Below are 16,903 nucleotides of genomic sequence, written 5' to 3' on the forward strand. Positions count from 1 at the left end.
GATATAAATTGGGTTTTTGTGAATCTATTATGACTAATCCAAATGTGAGCTAAACGCTAATAGAGGAGGGTTGTAGACGGAAGAAGAAAGAAGAGTGTAATGAACAGCTCTATTCCAATGTCTTTTCACTCACATTTATCTATAGGTAATTATGGTTCCTCACATTTTTCTTTACCTACAATGAAGGAAAGGTAAAATCACAATTGCTCCTGCATCATCTTTACCTGAATACAAACCAGTGAGAAAAATAAATCAACGTACACTGACAAGTGACCTTTAAACTACGTTGGATTGACAGCCCTTGTAAAACCTTGCCATCAACCAACAGACGAGAAGACATAGTTCCTCATGCAGCCACCGATACAAAATGTAGAAAACATGAAAACTTCTATGAAATGCGCAGTCATTCTGCAATATTAACAGCAACTGGCCTCCCCCGACCCATTGCAAATCCTCTTGTGCCATCTGGCATACGAGGTCCAGGAGGCTGTCTGGCTACACCTACACCTATACCCGGCTGCTCACTACTACCAATTGAACTGTTGTGAGGAGTCCCAACATGATTTCGATTATTGTGGTGGTATTGACCCCGCCCACGCCCCTTGCCGCGTCCTCCTTGTCGATTACGCGCTTTCCTTTGTCCACCCTCCTTATCATTCGCATGTTCCTCTCCCTGGTAAAAATAAGAACAAATTTTAATCTCTTCAAGAGACAATGACTCGATATCAGTATCTCCATGCCCCTAAAGTCTTATATTGATGCCTGTTTCATAACAATGTAACCCTTAGAAAGAGAGGTGAGATCTGTTGACGCACACAGATGCAAAATTCGGCTTGGATTATCATCAAATTAGTGTACTTTCTTGCTTGTGTATTGCAAACATTAATTTTTACCATGTAAATAAGTCTGTACAACATTCAGTGGTAAAACTAGCACATCTGTTTGCACTTACTTGTTCATGTGAATGAGCATCAAATTGCCGGGAAGAATCTTCTGATTGTTTCTCATTGGCATGATGTATTTGTTCATGTGTAGAAGCATCCTCTTCCTCTAATTGCAGTTCCCCATCCTGCCCCTTTTTCCCTCGCACTTGACCAGGTTTTGACTGAATGAAACAAACAGAAACTCATCAACGGACTTTTCAATTCAATTAGATTCAATGGCTTAAAGGATCATTCAGTCTAGTAGTATGGGACCAATCCAGCACATGTGCTTACATGCATTACTAAAGTAACAAGCTAAATAATCTCTAAATTTGTTTTATCACATTAGATCATTCAAATATACAAGAAAGCATACTTACAAGCCTGCAGTTGATCGTATAATTACATACACTAATTGACAATTTATTCAGCATAGAATGAAAAATTTGACCAACAAACCAGCTTTTTTTCTTGAATTTGAACAATAAGCCAACAATTTCTGTTAATTTTGACCATAAATTTCAGGAACTTCAAAGAATTACACAAACAATATGGCCATTCCTTTTTTATTTTGACGGAAAAGGATAATTTCAGGAACTGGAACTGAACTACACAATATAGAACCATATTTTGGCATACCATGCGTTTAAGCATTAATCGTACTCTAAGTCCACTCCTCCAGTTCCCCTCATCATTAAGTTCGGCCACCTGCATGAGAGAAATGCACATTTACCTTCTCTAAAGAGCACGGAAAAGCCATATTAAAGTTGAATCAAGCAGGAGTACTTACAGCTTTCTCCGCCAGCTCAGGGGATTCATATTCCACAAATGCATGCAACTACAGAAAAGGAGCTTAGTTATCACATATTCTGCCATCTATAAGTGTATATAAATAATAAAAAGATTCAATATAAGGAAGAGTAACAATTGCATTAATGTTGAGATAGAGCATCAAGTATGTTTTCTTAAAATAGAATATCCATATAATAATCTGTCAGAAACCTTTCTAACCATCCACTGCGAGAACATCAATACAGCCACTGCAATGTTAGATCTTGTAGTGGTGTTTTAGAGTAGGTTTGGCTAGGAGTAGGAAAATGATCTTAGTTGCAAAGACAATGATAATCTAATTAAGACTGCAATCCATAAGCTACTCCAAGCCAATGCATGCGTATGCGTACCTTTTCTTTTCGTAAATATATATAAATGTATGTATGTATACCTTGTTACTGAAATGCATGCCATCTGCTTTTGCTGATCTGGATGCTGAGGAAGAATTACTATTTGAGGTTTGCGGCTGGCAGGTACGAATTGTCTTCACACTGTCAAAGAACATGCACTTATTAGGATCCATGAAACAGATTGCGAATCTGTGATCACCGAATAAAGAATTTGAGTTAAGAGTTTCCTAAAAAAAGTGATCTTAGTACCTCCCAGCAGCAGAGAAAATCTTCATCAGGTTTTGGTGGCAATGATCCTCAGGCAAATTTTCAGCAACAACAATGCGAGACTACAGATCAGAATGAGTATTAGATGATAAGAAACAAAAGTTCAATTTTTACAAAACCTCAAGAGTTATCAACGTAAACAAGGATATAATTATAACTTTCATAGTACATGAGTGCAGAAAATGATATTATGTGACTGCAGGAGATGATATTATGTCTATATTTTATAATATCACTGTTCACAAAATTCTTGAAATAAACGACCAAAATAGCATCATAGACAAGGCACCAAAGCATATCATGAAACTAGGAAATGGGATTAATAAAAATAAAACCTACTTGCAACTCTTCCATATCTGACTGAGTCAGGGGATGCTGGCGTCTGACCTTCTTCCCATCTTCATGTACTACCTGCAGATTATGGCATCATCAGTGACTCAAAACAAATCTTTGAGAGCCTTTAAGTACAACAACATAATATGAAGCCAGAGCACAAATAAGTGAACTCACAAGCTTTGAGGAGTTCCGCAATACAGTTGCAAGCTGGGAATGACTACTTACGAGGGCCTTAATCTTCTTGAAAGATGCAACAACAGATATTGGCACTATATCAGAATGAATAATAAACAGTTAATAGTGATGAAAACTCAACCCACTGAATCCCAATGCAAAATCAATATACATCCCTTGCATATAAAACTGGTTTGCAGCACTACAAACAAATTAGGTATTTCTGCAGGGACAAATCTTGCCCTTTAACTTGAAAGGTAAGCATCATATTAAGTATATTACAGTGCCCACAAACACTGAATCTAACTCACACACATTTAAAACCATAACAGTTCTCAAAGGGAAAAAAAAAAAATACAGACAGATTAGTAATTACCAAATCCTTCAGGGTCTTTGTTTATGAACCTCATAAGATGATCAGTAGTAGCTAAGTTCAGATCACTGAAATAATACTCCACCTGCAAATGTTAGGAGAACAAAAAGAATATCAGGTAAGGTAAAGAGTAGGGAAAGTTGAGATTACAACTATTTAATTAGATATACTAGGATAGTACCACCAAATAGATTGCCAAAGAACCCAAGGCATCAAAATTTTAGTTATCACTAATAAACCTCAACACACTGATTCTCTCTTTGATTACTGATCCTTCTACAGATCTCGCAACACTTATAGTTCGACTCTACTAGATTTCCTAATTGATCTTACTAATAAGACTTCCTGCTGGCATTGTTATGGTTACTTTATCGAAATAGACAGTTTAATCACACAGATGATCAGTTGACGCTTAGGTCCGCTGTTGTTACCACTACCATTCCAGAAGCTTGACCTACTGTTTCCTCCTCATATACTGTAAGATCAAAATCTTCTCACCAAGGTTCGGTCTAGGTCTTCTGCTCTTTTAGTCAAAAACTGAAAGTGATTACTCTTTTTGTATCGGTGATTACTACTACTAAAGAGGTGATCACTCTTTCAGATATCCTTATCTCCAGTTCAAATCTCCAATATGTGCATATTTCCAAATTTCAAAGAATCTAAAACGGACACTGTTTTGGTGAAGATGGAGAAACTAAAAGCATGAGATTATGAAGTAACCTGATTCAAAATCTTGGAAGTGGCTTCATCGGAAAGCTTGTGAGACTTGGAGGAGGCAGCGTGATCCGGCGGAGGTTGATCCTCTGGCGGCGGCGGCGGCGGCTCTTGGTCTCCGGCAAATCCAGCAGCGTAATACTGATGATGATGATGATGGTACTGAACCGGCAAGTGATGACGGTGATGGACGGGCACCACGTGAGGAGGCGGAGGAGGAGGGACGACCTGGATCGGAACATGGAAAGGCGTGGGAGGCGGAGAGTAGACGTGGACCTGAGCGACAGGAGGAGGAGGTGGTACCACTGCGGGTGGGGCGGCGGAGGTGCGATTGGGGACGAACTCGGGGGCCTGGGCATTGAGGCGGCGGCTAAAGGAAACGGTTCGGGAGAGAGATAGAGATGGATCTAATAGAGAATCGGAGAGTGCGGGTTCGCCTTCTTCTTGGGCCATTTTGATTGATAGACTCTCTACTCTTGCTCCTTTGAGTTGGCCTTGGCCTTGGCCTTGGGAGGCGGCACAATCGGAATAGAGACTAGAGAGAGAGAGAGCCCTGGGCGGGGCGGAGAGGACAGTGGAGAGGACTTCTCGGAGTTCAGGCCGTCCCCGACTGTCGACTATTTATACCGTTTGATTGCCCTTCCTTATTGGTCCACTTGGACTTTGGTGCTCTCGGGGCCTACTACTTTTCTCGCTCCACTCACTCACTCTGCCCTACTACTCTCCCTCTTTTGGACTTGGCCTTTGGGCACTGGGCTGGGCTTTACCCACTCAAAGCATTCGACTCTTGAATTCAAAAACACAATACAGTTATTAAAAAATGAAGGGTTATTATCACAAATGGTACCTGAACTTATCCTCTATCTTATCGATGGTACCTGAACTTCAATTTTGATCACAACCAGTACCTGAACTTTTCGATTTCATTTCAAATGGTACATATCACTAACTTCCGTTAAAAACTAACATGTGCAAAACACATGACCTATATTCAAGAGTAGTTTGACGAAAATACCCATTTAAATAATTTTGTTTACTAGATATTTTGATCAATTAATATGTTAATAAAAATATAAGTTCAATTAAAAATAGAATTAAAAATGTATCTCTACCCTCTTTATGAAAATAAAATTTAAAAACAAGATCTCAACAAAAATTAATTTGTTTTATAGATACAGACAAAACATTTCAAATAAAACTATAAAACATTTAAAACCAAAAGCTTATCAAAACTTTCGTAATTTTTTTTTTTTCCGGTCATTCATATTATTAATTGAAGATGAAAATTTTTCCTTTTGATAGTCTCATTTTTTATAGCCACATTGCCACAATATAAGTGAAAATAAGTGATATTGCAAAACAAAAAAAAAGTAATTTTACAAATTTATCCTTGAAAAATGAGTCACATGTTTGGCACATGTCAGTTTTTAACGGAACATTAACGGAAGTTAGTGATAGGTATCATTTGAAATAAAATCAAAAAGTTCAGATACTGATTGTGATCAAAATTGAAGTTCAGGTACCATCGATAAAATAGAGGATAAGTTCAGGTACCATCGATAAAAATGAAATATGGAATGTAAATTGTAAAATGGGTTGACATTATTACGAGTTGAGCACCTTTTAACGCTATAATCAGCAACACTCTTACCAAAAAAAAAAAACAACTCAGTAACACCAAAACGTGTTGAGAGTATTCACCAACGCACCAAAAATACCTGAACTCTAATTCCTCCTCCGCTAAATACCGAGTGCAATGGTTCTAAGGTTTAGATGATGGAAAGAAAGTTTTAATGGTTTTCTCCAAATGATAATCTTTTATTGCTTAGAGTGCAAGGCTGCAAGGATTTGTAGTATATTACACAACTTATCTCCACATTCAATTCAATTATTACACGTTCCTCTTTTCTTCTAATCACCTGCCATGATCAAATTACATCTTCACTAACCTCCTTTCACATACTAGCCAGCTGTCACTTATTTCTTCCTTTGACTTCAAATTTCTTCTTAACAGCATCCCAAAACGCAGGGATGGCAACTTCATTGGGTACTTCCTTGAATGATGGAAGGTAATTTACATCTACAATGACATGGTCACCAGTACCTTCCTGAATCTGCATCCATATGGCACAAAATATCCAACAGCAACACAAGTGAGCACACAATCCAAGTACATTTACAAACTGGAAGACACATGAACACTTGGAAAAGTTTCGTTTTCTCAAACTAAATAATGCATTAAACCGACTAACTTGCAGGGACATAAGCAGAGCTGGAAAAATTGAAATAAACTACCATGGAATCATTGGAAGCTGCTTGACGTGGATAAGGAAGTTCTGGTGATCCCTAGATATTAGGTCCTTATTGCTATCCCTTTCTTTTCTTATTTCCAAACACATTCCACAATCGATATAATCACTATAAGCCTTCAGCTTCATTTGGTGAAATTGTAGATTTCTATAATAAAATAGCAAACATAAATTGGGTACTTACTACAACATCAAAGCCAAAGATGGTGAGTTCAAGCTTTCTCATAAGAAAATTAGCTGCAGTAGTAACCAAATCAAGATCAAGGCAGTGCTCAGTGGACTTTGAGCTGTTATCATCTACAGAATTTGGATTCTGTTTGCTAGTGGGCAAGGACTTTAGACTGCGAAGAAAATCACACAAATTTGAGTCACTGAATACAGGCATCAACAAAGAAAAGACCAGAAGTCATAGAAGCGATTAAGAACATGCACCACCTGTCAAAGAGCAAAGGTTTTGGCTCATTACTTCCAGATATTTTCATCAAGGTATCTGCATTTGGTGTAGAGTTCTTAACTGCATGGTAAACTTTCTCGCCCAAAACATAAAATTTGTAGAGCGTCGAGGAATGATCCACATATTCCTGAAATTCCAATAATTTCCCTTGGAAAAACGCATAAATAGCATGAATTGAAGCGTTTGATAAACCATGCCTGGACTTTGGACACTTATTATGTTGATATATCACATTGCATTAGGTTGGAATAAACAGGATTCTTATACTGAACAAACTTAGATTAGACGCTAAGTTTGAATTGAAGCGTTTGACAAACCATGCCTGGATTTTGGACACTTATTATGTTGATAATCACATTGCATTAGGTTGGAATAAACAGGAATCTTATACTGAACAAACTTAGATTAGACGCTACACCAAGTTCATCAATTGATAACTAATTATGACTAATTCTTGCTCACCTGTATAATTGCTGGAAGAGGAACAGTCAAATCCTTAAAATCTTCAACTCTAAAGACAATTGCCTGTAGTGTAAGATTAAGCTTTATTACTTTTACAGTATGATAGAGCTTATGAAATTGGCTTAAGAAGAATAATACATTCGAATAGTACTGGCAGCAGTTGAATACAATAAAAATTAGACAGTTGGCGAGAATCTAAATGCAATCAGACATAGTAAGGCGGATAAGAGAAGATAGTGTAGCTATATGACTGATACCCCTATTTCTTACAGTTAATCATCAAGCTTGAATTGCAATGACATGAAATTTTGGATTAATAACACTAAGAATAAATAAACAAATTACCATACTATGAGCATCGGCTACACCACAAGCAACTTGAGGTTTTACTATACTTGGAAGAGCTAATTTAGCTTCAGATAGCATCTGAGTTAAACCAGTCTGGTTAAAATCATCAACCTGCGCATTTCAAATATAAACAATAAACACTCCGCATATAACATCTGAGAAAAAAAACAACCAATTTCTAGACAACTGAATGCCCAAGCCATGCCATAAATTATGAATCTCATAATATCTGCAAACAATTAGAGTGCTTAAAAACATACAAATGATAAATCCCAATTGACTCAATAAGTTAACACAAACAAACACTATCAGGATAGGCCACATTCCTTAATCACTGTTTGTTAAAGCTATAAGTGCAACACATATAAACCACTCAGCATTAATCATGTTCTTAGCGGCCTGTGACTTCGCAAAGTAAGCCAGCAGGATTTTTCCTGACTAGTTATGCTGCATATTACACTAAAGTTCACATATACAAAAAATTAAGATACTTTTTTTTCTTTCTTTATTTTATTATATTGGTAAGATACGAAAACCATTATGAGATGGAGGAAAAGAACCTTGAGATAATGGGGCCCCCTAATTGCACAGCAACTTCCAGTTTTGAGATCCTCCAATGCAAGTAGAATCTGTTGAATTTTCAATCGATCCAATACAGGATAAATAGAGTTAAGTGGGTCAATCACACAGAGGTCCTGGTGATGTTCCATATATCTGAGTAAGAACACAAGGATATCAGAAAGAACCAAAGGGATAGTTCTACATAATTTAGTGCCCTACTGCACACTCTATGAAACTTCAAAACATCTCAGTTTAAGTTTTATATCTAATAAACATTAAGATGTTTTGTTTCCTCTTTGGACTAGACCAACTTTGCTCTATAGGGAAAATAAAAAATTAATTAATTTCACAAGTCACCTTTGCAATTCCTGCATGCCCCTGCTGTATGTTATCTTATTAGAGGAATGTAAAGAGCTATTCAAATCAATGGACATAATTTCATCAGTTGCTTTGTGGAGAAGTACATCAACTTCTTGTAACTGAGGTGATAGAGGGAGTTCAAATGTGAGGGGCATGAAAATCAGCCCATTTTGAGTTGGACACATAGGGAATGCGCCCCTCTGCAAAAATCAAGATGACTTATAAGCTTCAACATCCAAGCACATGTTTTACTAGACTTTGTCTTGATATACACAACAACTTCAAATACTAGCCACAAATAACAGAACCAGACACTCGGAGTCTAGGAACCAAAATCACAATCCACTAGACATTTCCATGCATCCATTGAATTTATCACAGTGCTTTAAAAGCCAAGAGTAGACTCAAAGCCTTTCGCATGGTTACGGCAAATACTTTCACAAGGCTGTTTACCTTACACACGTCAAAGGTGTTACAAGGTCCTCTTACAGGTTATATCTTCCTTTTCTCTTTTAATATTTATTTCACTACTACGATGATTACTTTCAATTTATCAGAGGGCTCACCTTAGCAAAATCTTCTTCACGAGAAGGCTTCATAATATAACCAACTGTCACAACACTGTTTCCAGTTGCCTGTTTGCCACATGAAGCATAAAGATCAGGACCTAAAAGCAATATGAGGAAAGCATTATTTTCAGATATAGAGTTTAACTGTCCCTACTAATCTCTCCACTTTTCTGAAAAATAAGAAAACTTCAAGCATGAAGTCATTTCCGGTCTGTATGTGCAGTGGATCAAGAGCACATAAGACTAGCGTGCTTAAATGTAGAATGGTGCATTGAAGATGACTTGTAGAAAGCATACTGTGTTTCCAAGTAAAAGAGATTAATACTTTAGAAGAAAATATCATAAAACAATACTATTGCCCCAGTCCAAAGTTGAAATAGTAGAATATAGACAAAGTGCTACTCTATAAAACCTTCTTATTTAAGTGGCAAATAGTCAAAGGCAACTCCTGCAGTTTGTTGATGTAAACCATGCTTGAACTCTCACATGCACTGCTGCCTTCAACATCTGAAAGCAATGTAGTTCGAACTTTAGCCAACAACAGGAGCTTATTGTCTCAAAATGTTTAAGACATGTTTAGACCTCAAAAAAATTTAAATACAAATGCCTCAACACCCTCAGTAAAGATGTTATAATGACAATACAGTTACGCAATTTTTCCGGTACAACACAGAAAAAATAACTAGTGCTGCAATTCACAGACAACTGAGTGTGACAACAGAAATAACTAGTACTCACTCATAACAGCAACCAGCCAACCACGTTTGCTTAGTTTAGGAAAGATGTCTTTCTTGTTGTCAGAAGCTAGGTACAAAATACTGCCTCCAATGTCACACCAAGCTAGTATGACCTCATTTATAGCATCATCTATAAAGGATGCATCTAAGATGAAGCAATGGATTGAATACTGCATCGCAATCTCTTTCAGAAGTCTGACCTATAAAAGCAGGGAAAAAAAAAGGCTGGTATATAGTTGGCAGAATATTTCAGATGCAATAATATGAGGAGCAAAGACAGAGTTGTCTCCTCTTTGGCTTCTCACAGGAAACAAGCTGGGGAAACTGATGGTCTAAGCCATCAGGGTCTTGTTTCTTATAATCTTCTTTTACTGAAAAGAGGAAGTATTTAACCAGCAGAAACAGACAAGGTCTTGTTCAATTCAGTGACATAATCAAATTTGTAGGTGGTTTTGGTTATTTGAACACAAGATAGAACTTGTGAGGTTATATTTTGATTAAGAAGAATAATATGCAGGAGATGGGGAAAGGTACCTTGTGAGGTTCAAGACCTGGTCCATAAGAAATTCCCTGCAAAGAGTAGAAAGTGAATATCGGAATATTTATCTTTAATGAGTCCTTGAAAGAAGAATCAAAGACTGAATATTTGTTTACCCAGAAAAAGGAAAATTGGAAGGAAGGAAGAAGAGGTGAAGTGTGTTGTGCTGTACCGTAGGGATGTTGGAATGGCGGAGCTTACGCAGCACAGGGTGGGCAGCTGGTAGCAACCCACTCGATTTCTCAAGTAGTGCAGACTCGTCCAGTATCACTCCTCCAACCGCCATTTCTAACTCTCACTCTCTGTGACGCAATCTCAGACAGACACAGAGAGAGAGTGTGTGTGTGTGTGTGTGTGTGAACACTGAACACAGAAGAAGAAGAAAGTGAAGGTGTCAATGTGTCAGACTCGGAGGGAATCGGATCATACGACCACGCGTTTCTTCTCCTCCCCTTTGTATTTGTATTTGTATTTGTATTTATTCACATCAAGCAGAGCAGAGCAGCCCTTACTCGACCCGGTCCCAGTGGGTCTTGTCTCGTCTCTATTCTCATTTCTCGTCGCCTATCGCCTATCGCTACTCTTCGAGTTTAGCTTAATTTTGATGGAACTGGACTTGATATAATGAACAACATTGTACCCACATGATCATTTACTCTCGCCACTTTTGAGTTTTGATTAATTTTGATGGAACTCAACTTGATATAAAATCGATTTAATGAACAACATTGTACCCACATGATCATAAATTACATACAATTTTTCTTTTGTTTCCGCATGAAATTATTATCGGGAAGGGAAGATGCCTTATGTATCAAGCAAGCAAGCAACATTCAAGCATAACCGTGTAACAACCGGATCATCGGCCCGGTTATGTGCTGTAATGAAAATGGAAGCCAAATCTTCAAACACGCCAACAACAACACTGGTTACTTCAACTTCAAGGGTCCATGAGCCGTTCCATGACCAAGTTGACCACTGTGGGAGCATCAACAGTAACTGCTACCTTCGCCGTGGGTTTATCACACCATTCTGTGACTTCACCGAACCTGATTATTTCAAGGGAAACAAAATGAGAGACGAGTCAACACTATGATCTAGGATTACACAGAGTTGCAAATATACTTCATTATATGCTCAACAGGAGGAACGTTAATGTGTTGCCTAAGAAGGGAACAAAGCAAGCATGTGCAATTTTGTAGTGTACCAAACTAAGTAGACAGGATAATCCAATTGGTATCAATACGTTTTCTTTCAAAAGGAAGGTCTCAAGGTCATATACCTTAACCAAATATAAGACTACTTTCTCTGGTAGAAATATACAGTGACATTTACTAGAATCTATTCCGTCCATCCATGTTTTATACTATAATCATTGGCTAAAATAGGGAGAATCTTAGCACTGGCAATACATTGTGACTCCTGTTCTGTCTACACTGATCTTTCAGGGTTTCATAACCCCTTTGGTCTGTAGTTCACATAATTTTGCTGACTTCCACTATATTCCTCATTTACTTGAATGAATTGGACCTCCAAATAGGAATCAAACACACTCCAATTTTCTTTTATCTTAAAAAAAATAGAACGATACTTACCTTTTCTGTTTGTTATACAAAATTGTGAGCCCTCTTGTGATGCCACTTGTCTGGACTCTAACAACACCCTCTGTGTAAGTTAGAAGTGAAGGATTAACAGCTGCCAGAAGGGCTGTAGGATCATGAAGGTAAACTCCTACACCATGATAAAATCTACCATCAGTAAGTCCATAATTACTGTTTTTCCAGTGCTTTGAGTTGCATCAACTGAGTATAATAAAACAACCAACCTTTCATGCTATAGGCATCATGATGGTAAGAGAAGTACACATCTAAAATTTTGCACAGGTACTGAGCAAATTTTCCATTTGACTTTGCCAACTTGTCCCGATCAGCATCTTCATGTGTCAGAATAAATGTAAAATAAATAAAAGTACAAAAATAATTACAATCATCAAGTTTTCCAGCAACCATTAATCAACTGGTATTGCTTTTTGAGAGATATTGCCAATTCTGCAGAAAATTAGAAGTTCCTGGTGAACCAAAAAAAAAAAAGCAGGTGAAGTTTGGTGGAAGTTTACATACAGGCTAATTGAACTCCAAATGAGACTTAATGCCTGATTGACAAAGTGCTCTCAATGGCTACATGTTTCGAAAACAGATAGAAATCATGAAGAGATAATGCAGTACCACCTAAAAGGTGGGACATGGCCTGTGAAGTTGAATACTTTCTTTGACATGCTACCACATAGGAAGTACCCAGAAATTTGTTTCCGGAGGGTTTTACAAGATATAGTACCTGTCAAGACAACTTGATGGGTAACATTTATGCCCACGGCCAAAACATCTGCTCCACTTGTGAATACTATATCTGCAGCATCTGGATCTCCAAATATCTGGTGACCAAGTGCATACAAGAACATATGATCAACATCTTATTCGAATATATATTGAAGACATCGCCAAAGTTTCTCATGAGAAAATAACTTCAGGCGGAGATGAATAAGCCTGATAATAACACTATAGTCTTGAGACATCCACTGCAATATATGGTAGATGACTTGAACTAGTGCTGATACCCCCAAAACAAATAAAGCTAATAAGAGGCAACAAGTACTCAGGACTCAGGAGAGAATTTTGAACTATGGTTGTAGATGATTTGAACTCATTCCGCAAGCTAGTGAATTAGATAGATAATGAATCAAATTTTATAGCTAGTGAAATGCATAAAAGTTGATTTGACATCTCGGTAAGTTTTGAACCTAAATACATATTAAGTTGCTTACATTGGCCTCTGCTGCTGGATTTACATTCCCATTGACTGCAAAAGCGCCACCAAGAAGAACAATCTGCCCAATGTTCTTTGCAAATGCAGGATCTAGTTGTATAGCCTGTATCAATAGATAACCAGTTACAAAAGATAAAGAATAATTTTAAAAAGAGAAAACCATGCAATGAATCAAAATCTGACCAGTGCAATATTTGTAAGTGGGCCTAATGCTACCACAGTGACTTTTCCAGGGTAAAGGTTTGCTTGCTCCACCAGAAAAGCTGCTGCAGACTGTTCAATTGGCTTTCCATTTGGTGGAGGGAAGTTTTGGTTTCCAAGTCCATCCGTACCATGAACAAAATCAGCAATACGAAGTTTTGTACCTTGCTTTACGGAAACAAGTGGCAACAATTGGGGAGTTATGTCAGACTCACACATATTTAACAATTAATTGAAAATGAAAGACCAGGAAGTATGAGAAGATACAGTTATTGTAACATGGGATCCTTCAGCCACGGGAATATCAGTTCTCCCTGCAAACTCCAACTAAACCAAATGCAAAGCCACAATCAAACGCCTGATTAATCCTAGACATAAAGAAGGGTAGAGGAAACAAAAGCTAAAGCTCAATAAGTTTACCAAATGCAAGGCATTTCTCGTGGCCAGAGTTGTATAAACATTCCCATAGATAGTTGTCAGTCCAATCACTTCCACCTCTGGCGACTTCAATGCCACGAATATGGCCATGGCATCATCTGCATGCATTTTCGACTCAGATAAATGGTAGAGAGCCGCAATTTATCATCGGAAACATAAAACAGAAAAGGCAGAATCGTCTTCAGGATTGCAGCTAATATGAAACGCATAGGAAAATGGATTGTAAGTCAAAACTTTGAATAACACCCACCGAGGGGCTCAGCTAAGCTGGTGTTCTCAGGTTCCATGTTTAAAAAAAAAAAAAAAAAAAAAAAAAGGGTCCGAAATTGATTAGAATCGTGGTCTTATTCATTTAATTTCATCTTTAAAAAAAAAAAAAAATCAAGTTCGGTGCGGGAAGCAAAGAGAGCAGCTTATTCAGTTGATCTAAATCTGAAAACAGAGGTAGCTGCTACATGCAGAGCAATCCATATTTAAAGCTTGATGTTTGATATTTAAAGCTTGAATCTTTAGAGTATCCAGATAGTTGGTGAGGTGGTCCATAATTCAAGTTAGTGTTGCCGTGTTGAGTGTTGAAGAAACAAACAAGGAAAGAAGGCTCACCGATACCAGGATCGGTGTCAATGATGATCTTCTTGGGTTCATTCACTGCCATGGCTTCAGCCTCCTGCTCACTGATGATGATGATGTCACTCGATATATACGTATACCACCACTATCGGTGACGGTGACGGTGACGGTGACGATGACGAAGCCGAGAAAAGTAGTCCAGATTTCTATTTTCCTTTTTTTTGGATGGAACAGTTGAGATTTATACAACAGAAGATGATGGCATTTCAGAAAATATGTTTATAAAGAAGTGGGTAGTTTTGGTAAAGTGAAAGTGTGTTTCCCTTCCCCTCCGTTGGATTTTGAAATTCAGATCTCTGCACACAGAAACAAACAGAGAGTGAGGCTCTATTATGAACCGATCGTCGTCGTCGTCAAAGGCGGCGAAGAAGCCCTCTCCGGCGCCGGCGAATAAGAATAAGAAGAAGAACAACAAAAAAGAGCAGAGCCCTCGAAACCCGTTGCAGGATCTCAATGTCATTAGCACCACCACTAGCAACCATGGGAGCGAGGCTTCTTCTTCTTCAATGTCCATCGAAGCCCCACGAGGTTGCCTCAGGTTCTTTCTCTCTCACTCCTCTTCCTCTAATTTAAAAACCCCTATACGCACACGCACACGCACACGCACCAGGCCTAAAACTCTCTCCAAAACCCCTAAATCAGCTCCTCTTGTGAGGCACCCCTCCAATTCCAAATGCAATGTTTCCAAACACAACCCGCAGAAATCAAAATTCAAGACTAGCTCTTCTTGCTTGTATCACTGGCAGCCTGGGAACCTACCTAGTTGTAGGACTGGGCTCAAGTTGAAAGCTTGTCCAGCTTTCAATTCCTTTGAACAAGGTGCTGTCAGGGTAGGTCAACCCACAGGTTCTAGTGATGCAACTTTTACTCCCTTATGTAAGATACCTACCGGGTTGGGTTTGGACCGCAACACTGAGGAGGAGGATGTGCAACAGAATTCTAACAAGAGTAATAGTACAACTCCTCCTGTTCAGGCCTCTGTGTCTCCAGAGATACAAGTTGGATCGTCTGCCGTGTCATCAGCCTCGCTGGCTTGTTATGCTGCAGGCCATGTTCTTTCCGGGATCGCTGACAAGAGGAAGTGCAGACCTAGGGGAATTCTCAATGTAGGAGAGAATGATTCTGGCTTTGGGAAAGGGAAGGCTTTATGCAGTTTTGAGCAAGTGGTGGAGGATGACGATGCAACTGGCAAAGGAATGGTTGGAGATCCTGATGCTTCTATGCTTCCCTTACCTACTGAAGCTTCAATGCATTGGATTTTATCACCATGTAATGAGGAAGATGAGGCTCACAAGGAGCATTCTGAATCTAGTTTTCAGAATCCTGCAGGGTCCCCCAATGCCAATAGTGGTCGTCGTGAATTCTCTTCAGATGTATGCTGCGATAACAACTATGAAAGCAGTACTTGCCGTAGCAGGAGGAATACTTCCATTTCTCCTAAGTCTCAAGAATTGTTAAATGAGCATGTGCCTGTTTTGTCTTCTCCGCGTTCTACACCTGGTTGTGAGGCTCTACCCTTGAAAGATGAAAGGCAATACATTTATGAGTTTGATGCAGAGAATTCTCCGTTTTCTCTGGCTTCACTGAGTAGTGGGAATGTTATTCTTACACCTCAATCAGACTCAAGTGCAGATAGACATGCTGGCCTCTCATGGTCTAATACAGACAACCATAGGAAACACTACGATTCTGAACTCAGTTCAGTGGCTGAAGCTATTCGGATGGCAAGCTTGTCTCCAAACCGTCATGAACTGATTGAGGATCAGATTGATTCAAGTTTCCAATTTGATTGTCTAACTACAACTTGTAATTCGATCAGTCGAATCCAGAAAATGTTGGATGATCAGGCTCCCTGGCATTCCAACTCCACTCTAGAGAATGTGTCACAATCCCAGCTGAGGATATCATGGAGAGAAGGGTTAATGAGCCGTATGCACGACATGGATGAATATGATTGCTGCAGATGTTTATCAGACGAAGAGGAAGATATCAATGGCTGCAGCAATGACCTTCCCAAAAAGTCCTGTCGAAGTCCTGAAATCACCAACAATGTTGAGGCAGATCAGATTTTAACTGATACTTCCTGGTCTGCTGATATACTGGATGATGAACCAGGAGTTGCGGGAAAAGTTAAAGAAGACTTTCCTCCTCAATCATGTGCCGAGTCCATAAGCACTGATGGAGGCGGCCTGCTTGCTTCAGGGGATTCAGACTGGAATCTCTGCTACAAGAATGAGCTGTTCCATGTTTAACTAATTCATCTTCTCTTGTTTGATTTCAATTCATATTAGAGTAAGTCTGATAATCCTGGTCCAAAGTGGTTTTTCTGGTGGAAATCAATTATTACCACTCAAGGACCATTGTTGTATCCTAGTTTTTTTCCACTTGTGTTCTGCAAGTTAAATTTACCATAGTTTAATTTCAATCGTGTATCATGTTAAATACCCATTCAATGAGATTTTATATTGTACCATATGGAATGCATTTGCAAGTTTGCTATACTAG

General features: G+C 38.6%; 4 protein-coding genes across 4 annotated transcripts; 1 reads left to right on the forward strand and 3 right to left on the reverse strand.

The window, feature by feature from the left end:
* Positions 1–100: 100 nt before the first annotated feature.
* On the reverse strand, positions 101–4,572 carry LOC133708052 (la-related protein 6B). The gene is made up of 10 exons (XM_062133502.1): positions 3,975–4,572; positions 3,258–3,339; positions 2,882–2,976; positions 2,711–2,782; positions 2,354–2,433; positions 2,146–2,245; positions 1,714–1,761; positions 1,563–1,631; positions 953–1,105; positions 101–673 (listed from the first exon to the last, which is right to left on the reverse strand). The coding sequence occupies exons 1-10, from the start codon at positions 4,419–4,421 to the stop codon at positions 404–406; spliced, it is 1,416 nt and encodes a 471-aa protein (XP_061989486.1). The 5' UTR covers positions 4,422–4,572; the 3' UTR covers positions 101–403.
* Positions 4,573–5,740: 1,168 nt separating this feature from the next.
* On the reverse strand, positions 5,741–10,776 carry LOC133708044 (inositol 1,3,4-trisphosphate 5/6-kinase 4). Its single transcript, XM_062133497.1, has 12 exons — positions 10,479–10,776; positions 10,303–10,338; positions 9,770–9,968; positions 9,444–9,538; positions 9,029–9,097; positions 8,460–8,662; positions 8,102–8,255; positions 7,539–7,652; positions 7,194–7,256; positions 6,713–6,858; positions 6,462–6,618; positions 5,741–6,082 (listed from the first exon to the last, which is right to left on the reverse strand). The coding sequence occupies exons 1-12, from the start codon at positions 10,590–10,592 to the stop codon at positions 5,942–5,944; spliced, it is 1,491 nt and encodes a 496-aa protein (XP_061989481.1). The 5' UTR covers positions 10,593–10,776; the 3' UTR covers positions 5,741–5,941.
* Positions 10,777–11,005: 229 nt separating this feature from the next.
* LOC133708067 (probable uridine nucleosidase 2) lies at positions 11,006–14,558 on the reverse strand. Its single transcript, XM_062133521.1, has 9 exons — positions 14,372–14,558; positions 13,751–13,866; positions 13,598–13,657; positions 13,313–13,498; positions 13,128–13,232; positions 12,641–12,737; positions 12,132–12,239; positions 11,902–12,037; positions 11,006–11,355 (listed from the first exon to the last, which is right to left on the reverse strand). The coding sequence occupies exons 1-9, from the start codon at positions 14,421–14,423 to the stop codon at positions 11,247–11,249; spliced, it is 969 nt and encodes a 322-aa protein (XP_061989505.1). The 5' UTR covers positions 14,424–14,558; the 3' UTR covers positions 11,006–11,246.
* Positions 14,559–14,592: 34 nt separating this feature from the next.
* On the forward strand, positions 14,593–16,871 carry LOC133708009 (uncharacterized). Its single transcript, XM_062133459.1, has one exon. It carries the CDS (start codon positions 14,731–14,733, stop codon positions 16,648–16,650), a length of 1,920 nt encoding a protein of 639 aa, XP_061989443.1. The 5' UTR covers positions 14,593–14,730; the 3' UTR covers positions 16,651–16,871.
* The last annotated feature ends 32 nt before the right edge of the window (positions 16,872–16,903 follow it).

Source organism: Rosa rugosa, chromosome 1 (genome assembly GCF_958449725.1).
Source record: "Rosa rugosa chromosome 1, drRosRugo1.1, whole genome shotgun sequence".
Taxonomy (NCBI): Eukaryota; Viridiplantae; Streptophyta; class Magnoliopsida; order Rosales; family Rosaceae; genus Rosa; species Rosa rugosa.

Excerpts from the sequence above, each read along its gene's own strand:
- LOC133708052 (XM_062133502.1), bottom strand. The coding sequence starts at position 4,421 with ATGGCCCAAGAAGAAGGCGAACCCGCACTCTCCGATTCTCTATTAGAT. Across the intron at positions 2,977-3,257 it reads CAAAGACCCTGAAGGATTTG|TGCCAATATCTGTTGTTGCA; the intron begins GTAATTACTAAT and ends ATTCTGATATAG. Across the intron at positions 2,434-2,710 it reads CAGATATGGAAGAGTTGCAA|TCTCGCATTGTTGTTGCTGA; the intron begins GTAGGTTTTATT and ends TCTGATCTGTAG.
- LOC133708044 (XM_062133497.1), bottom strand. The coding sequence starts at position 10,592 with ATGGCGGTTGGAGGAGTGATACTGGACGAGTCTGCACTACTTGAGAAA. Across the intron at positions 8,663-9,028 it reads GTGAAGAAGATTTTGCTAAG|AGGGGCGCATTCCCTATGTG; the intron begins GTGAGCCCTCTG and ends TGATTTTTGCAG. Across the intron at positions 7,653-8,101 it reads GGGGGCCCCATTATCTCAAG|GTTGATGATTTTAACCAGAC; the intron begins GTTCTTTTCCTC and ends TGAAATGCGCAG.
- LOC133708067 (XM_062133521.1), bottom strand. The coding sequence starts at position 14,423 with ATGGCAGTGAATGAACCCAAGAAGATCATCATTGACACCGATCCTGGT. Across the intron at positions 13,658-13,750 it reads CGAGAAATGCCTTGCATTTG|TTGGAGTTTGCAGGGAGAAC; the intron begins GTAAACTTATTG and ends CATTTGGTTTAG. Across the intron at positions 12,738-13,127 it reads ATCCAGCAGCAGAGGCCAAT|ATATTTGGAGATCCAGATGC; the intron begins GTAAGCAACTTA and ends CTTGGTCACCAG.
- LOC133708009 (XM_062133459.1), top strand. The coding sequence starts at position 14,731 with ATGAACCGATCGTCGTCGTCGTCAAAGGCGGCGAAGAAGCCCTCTCCG.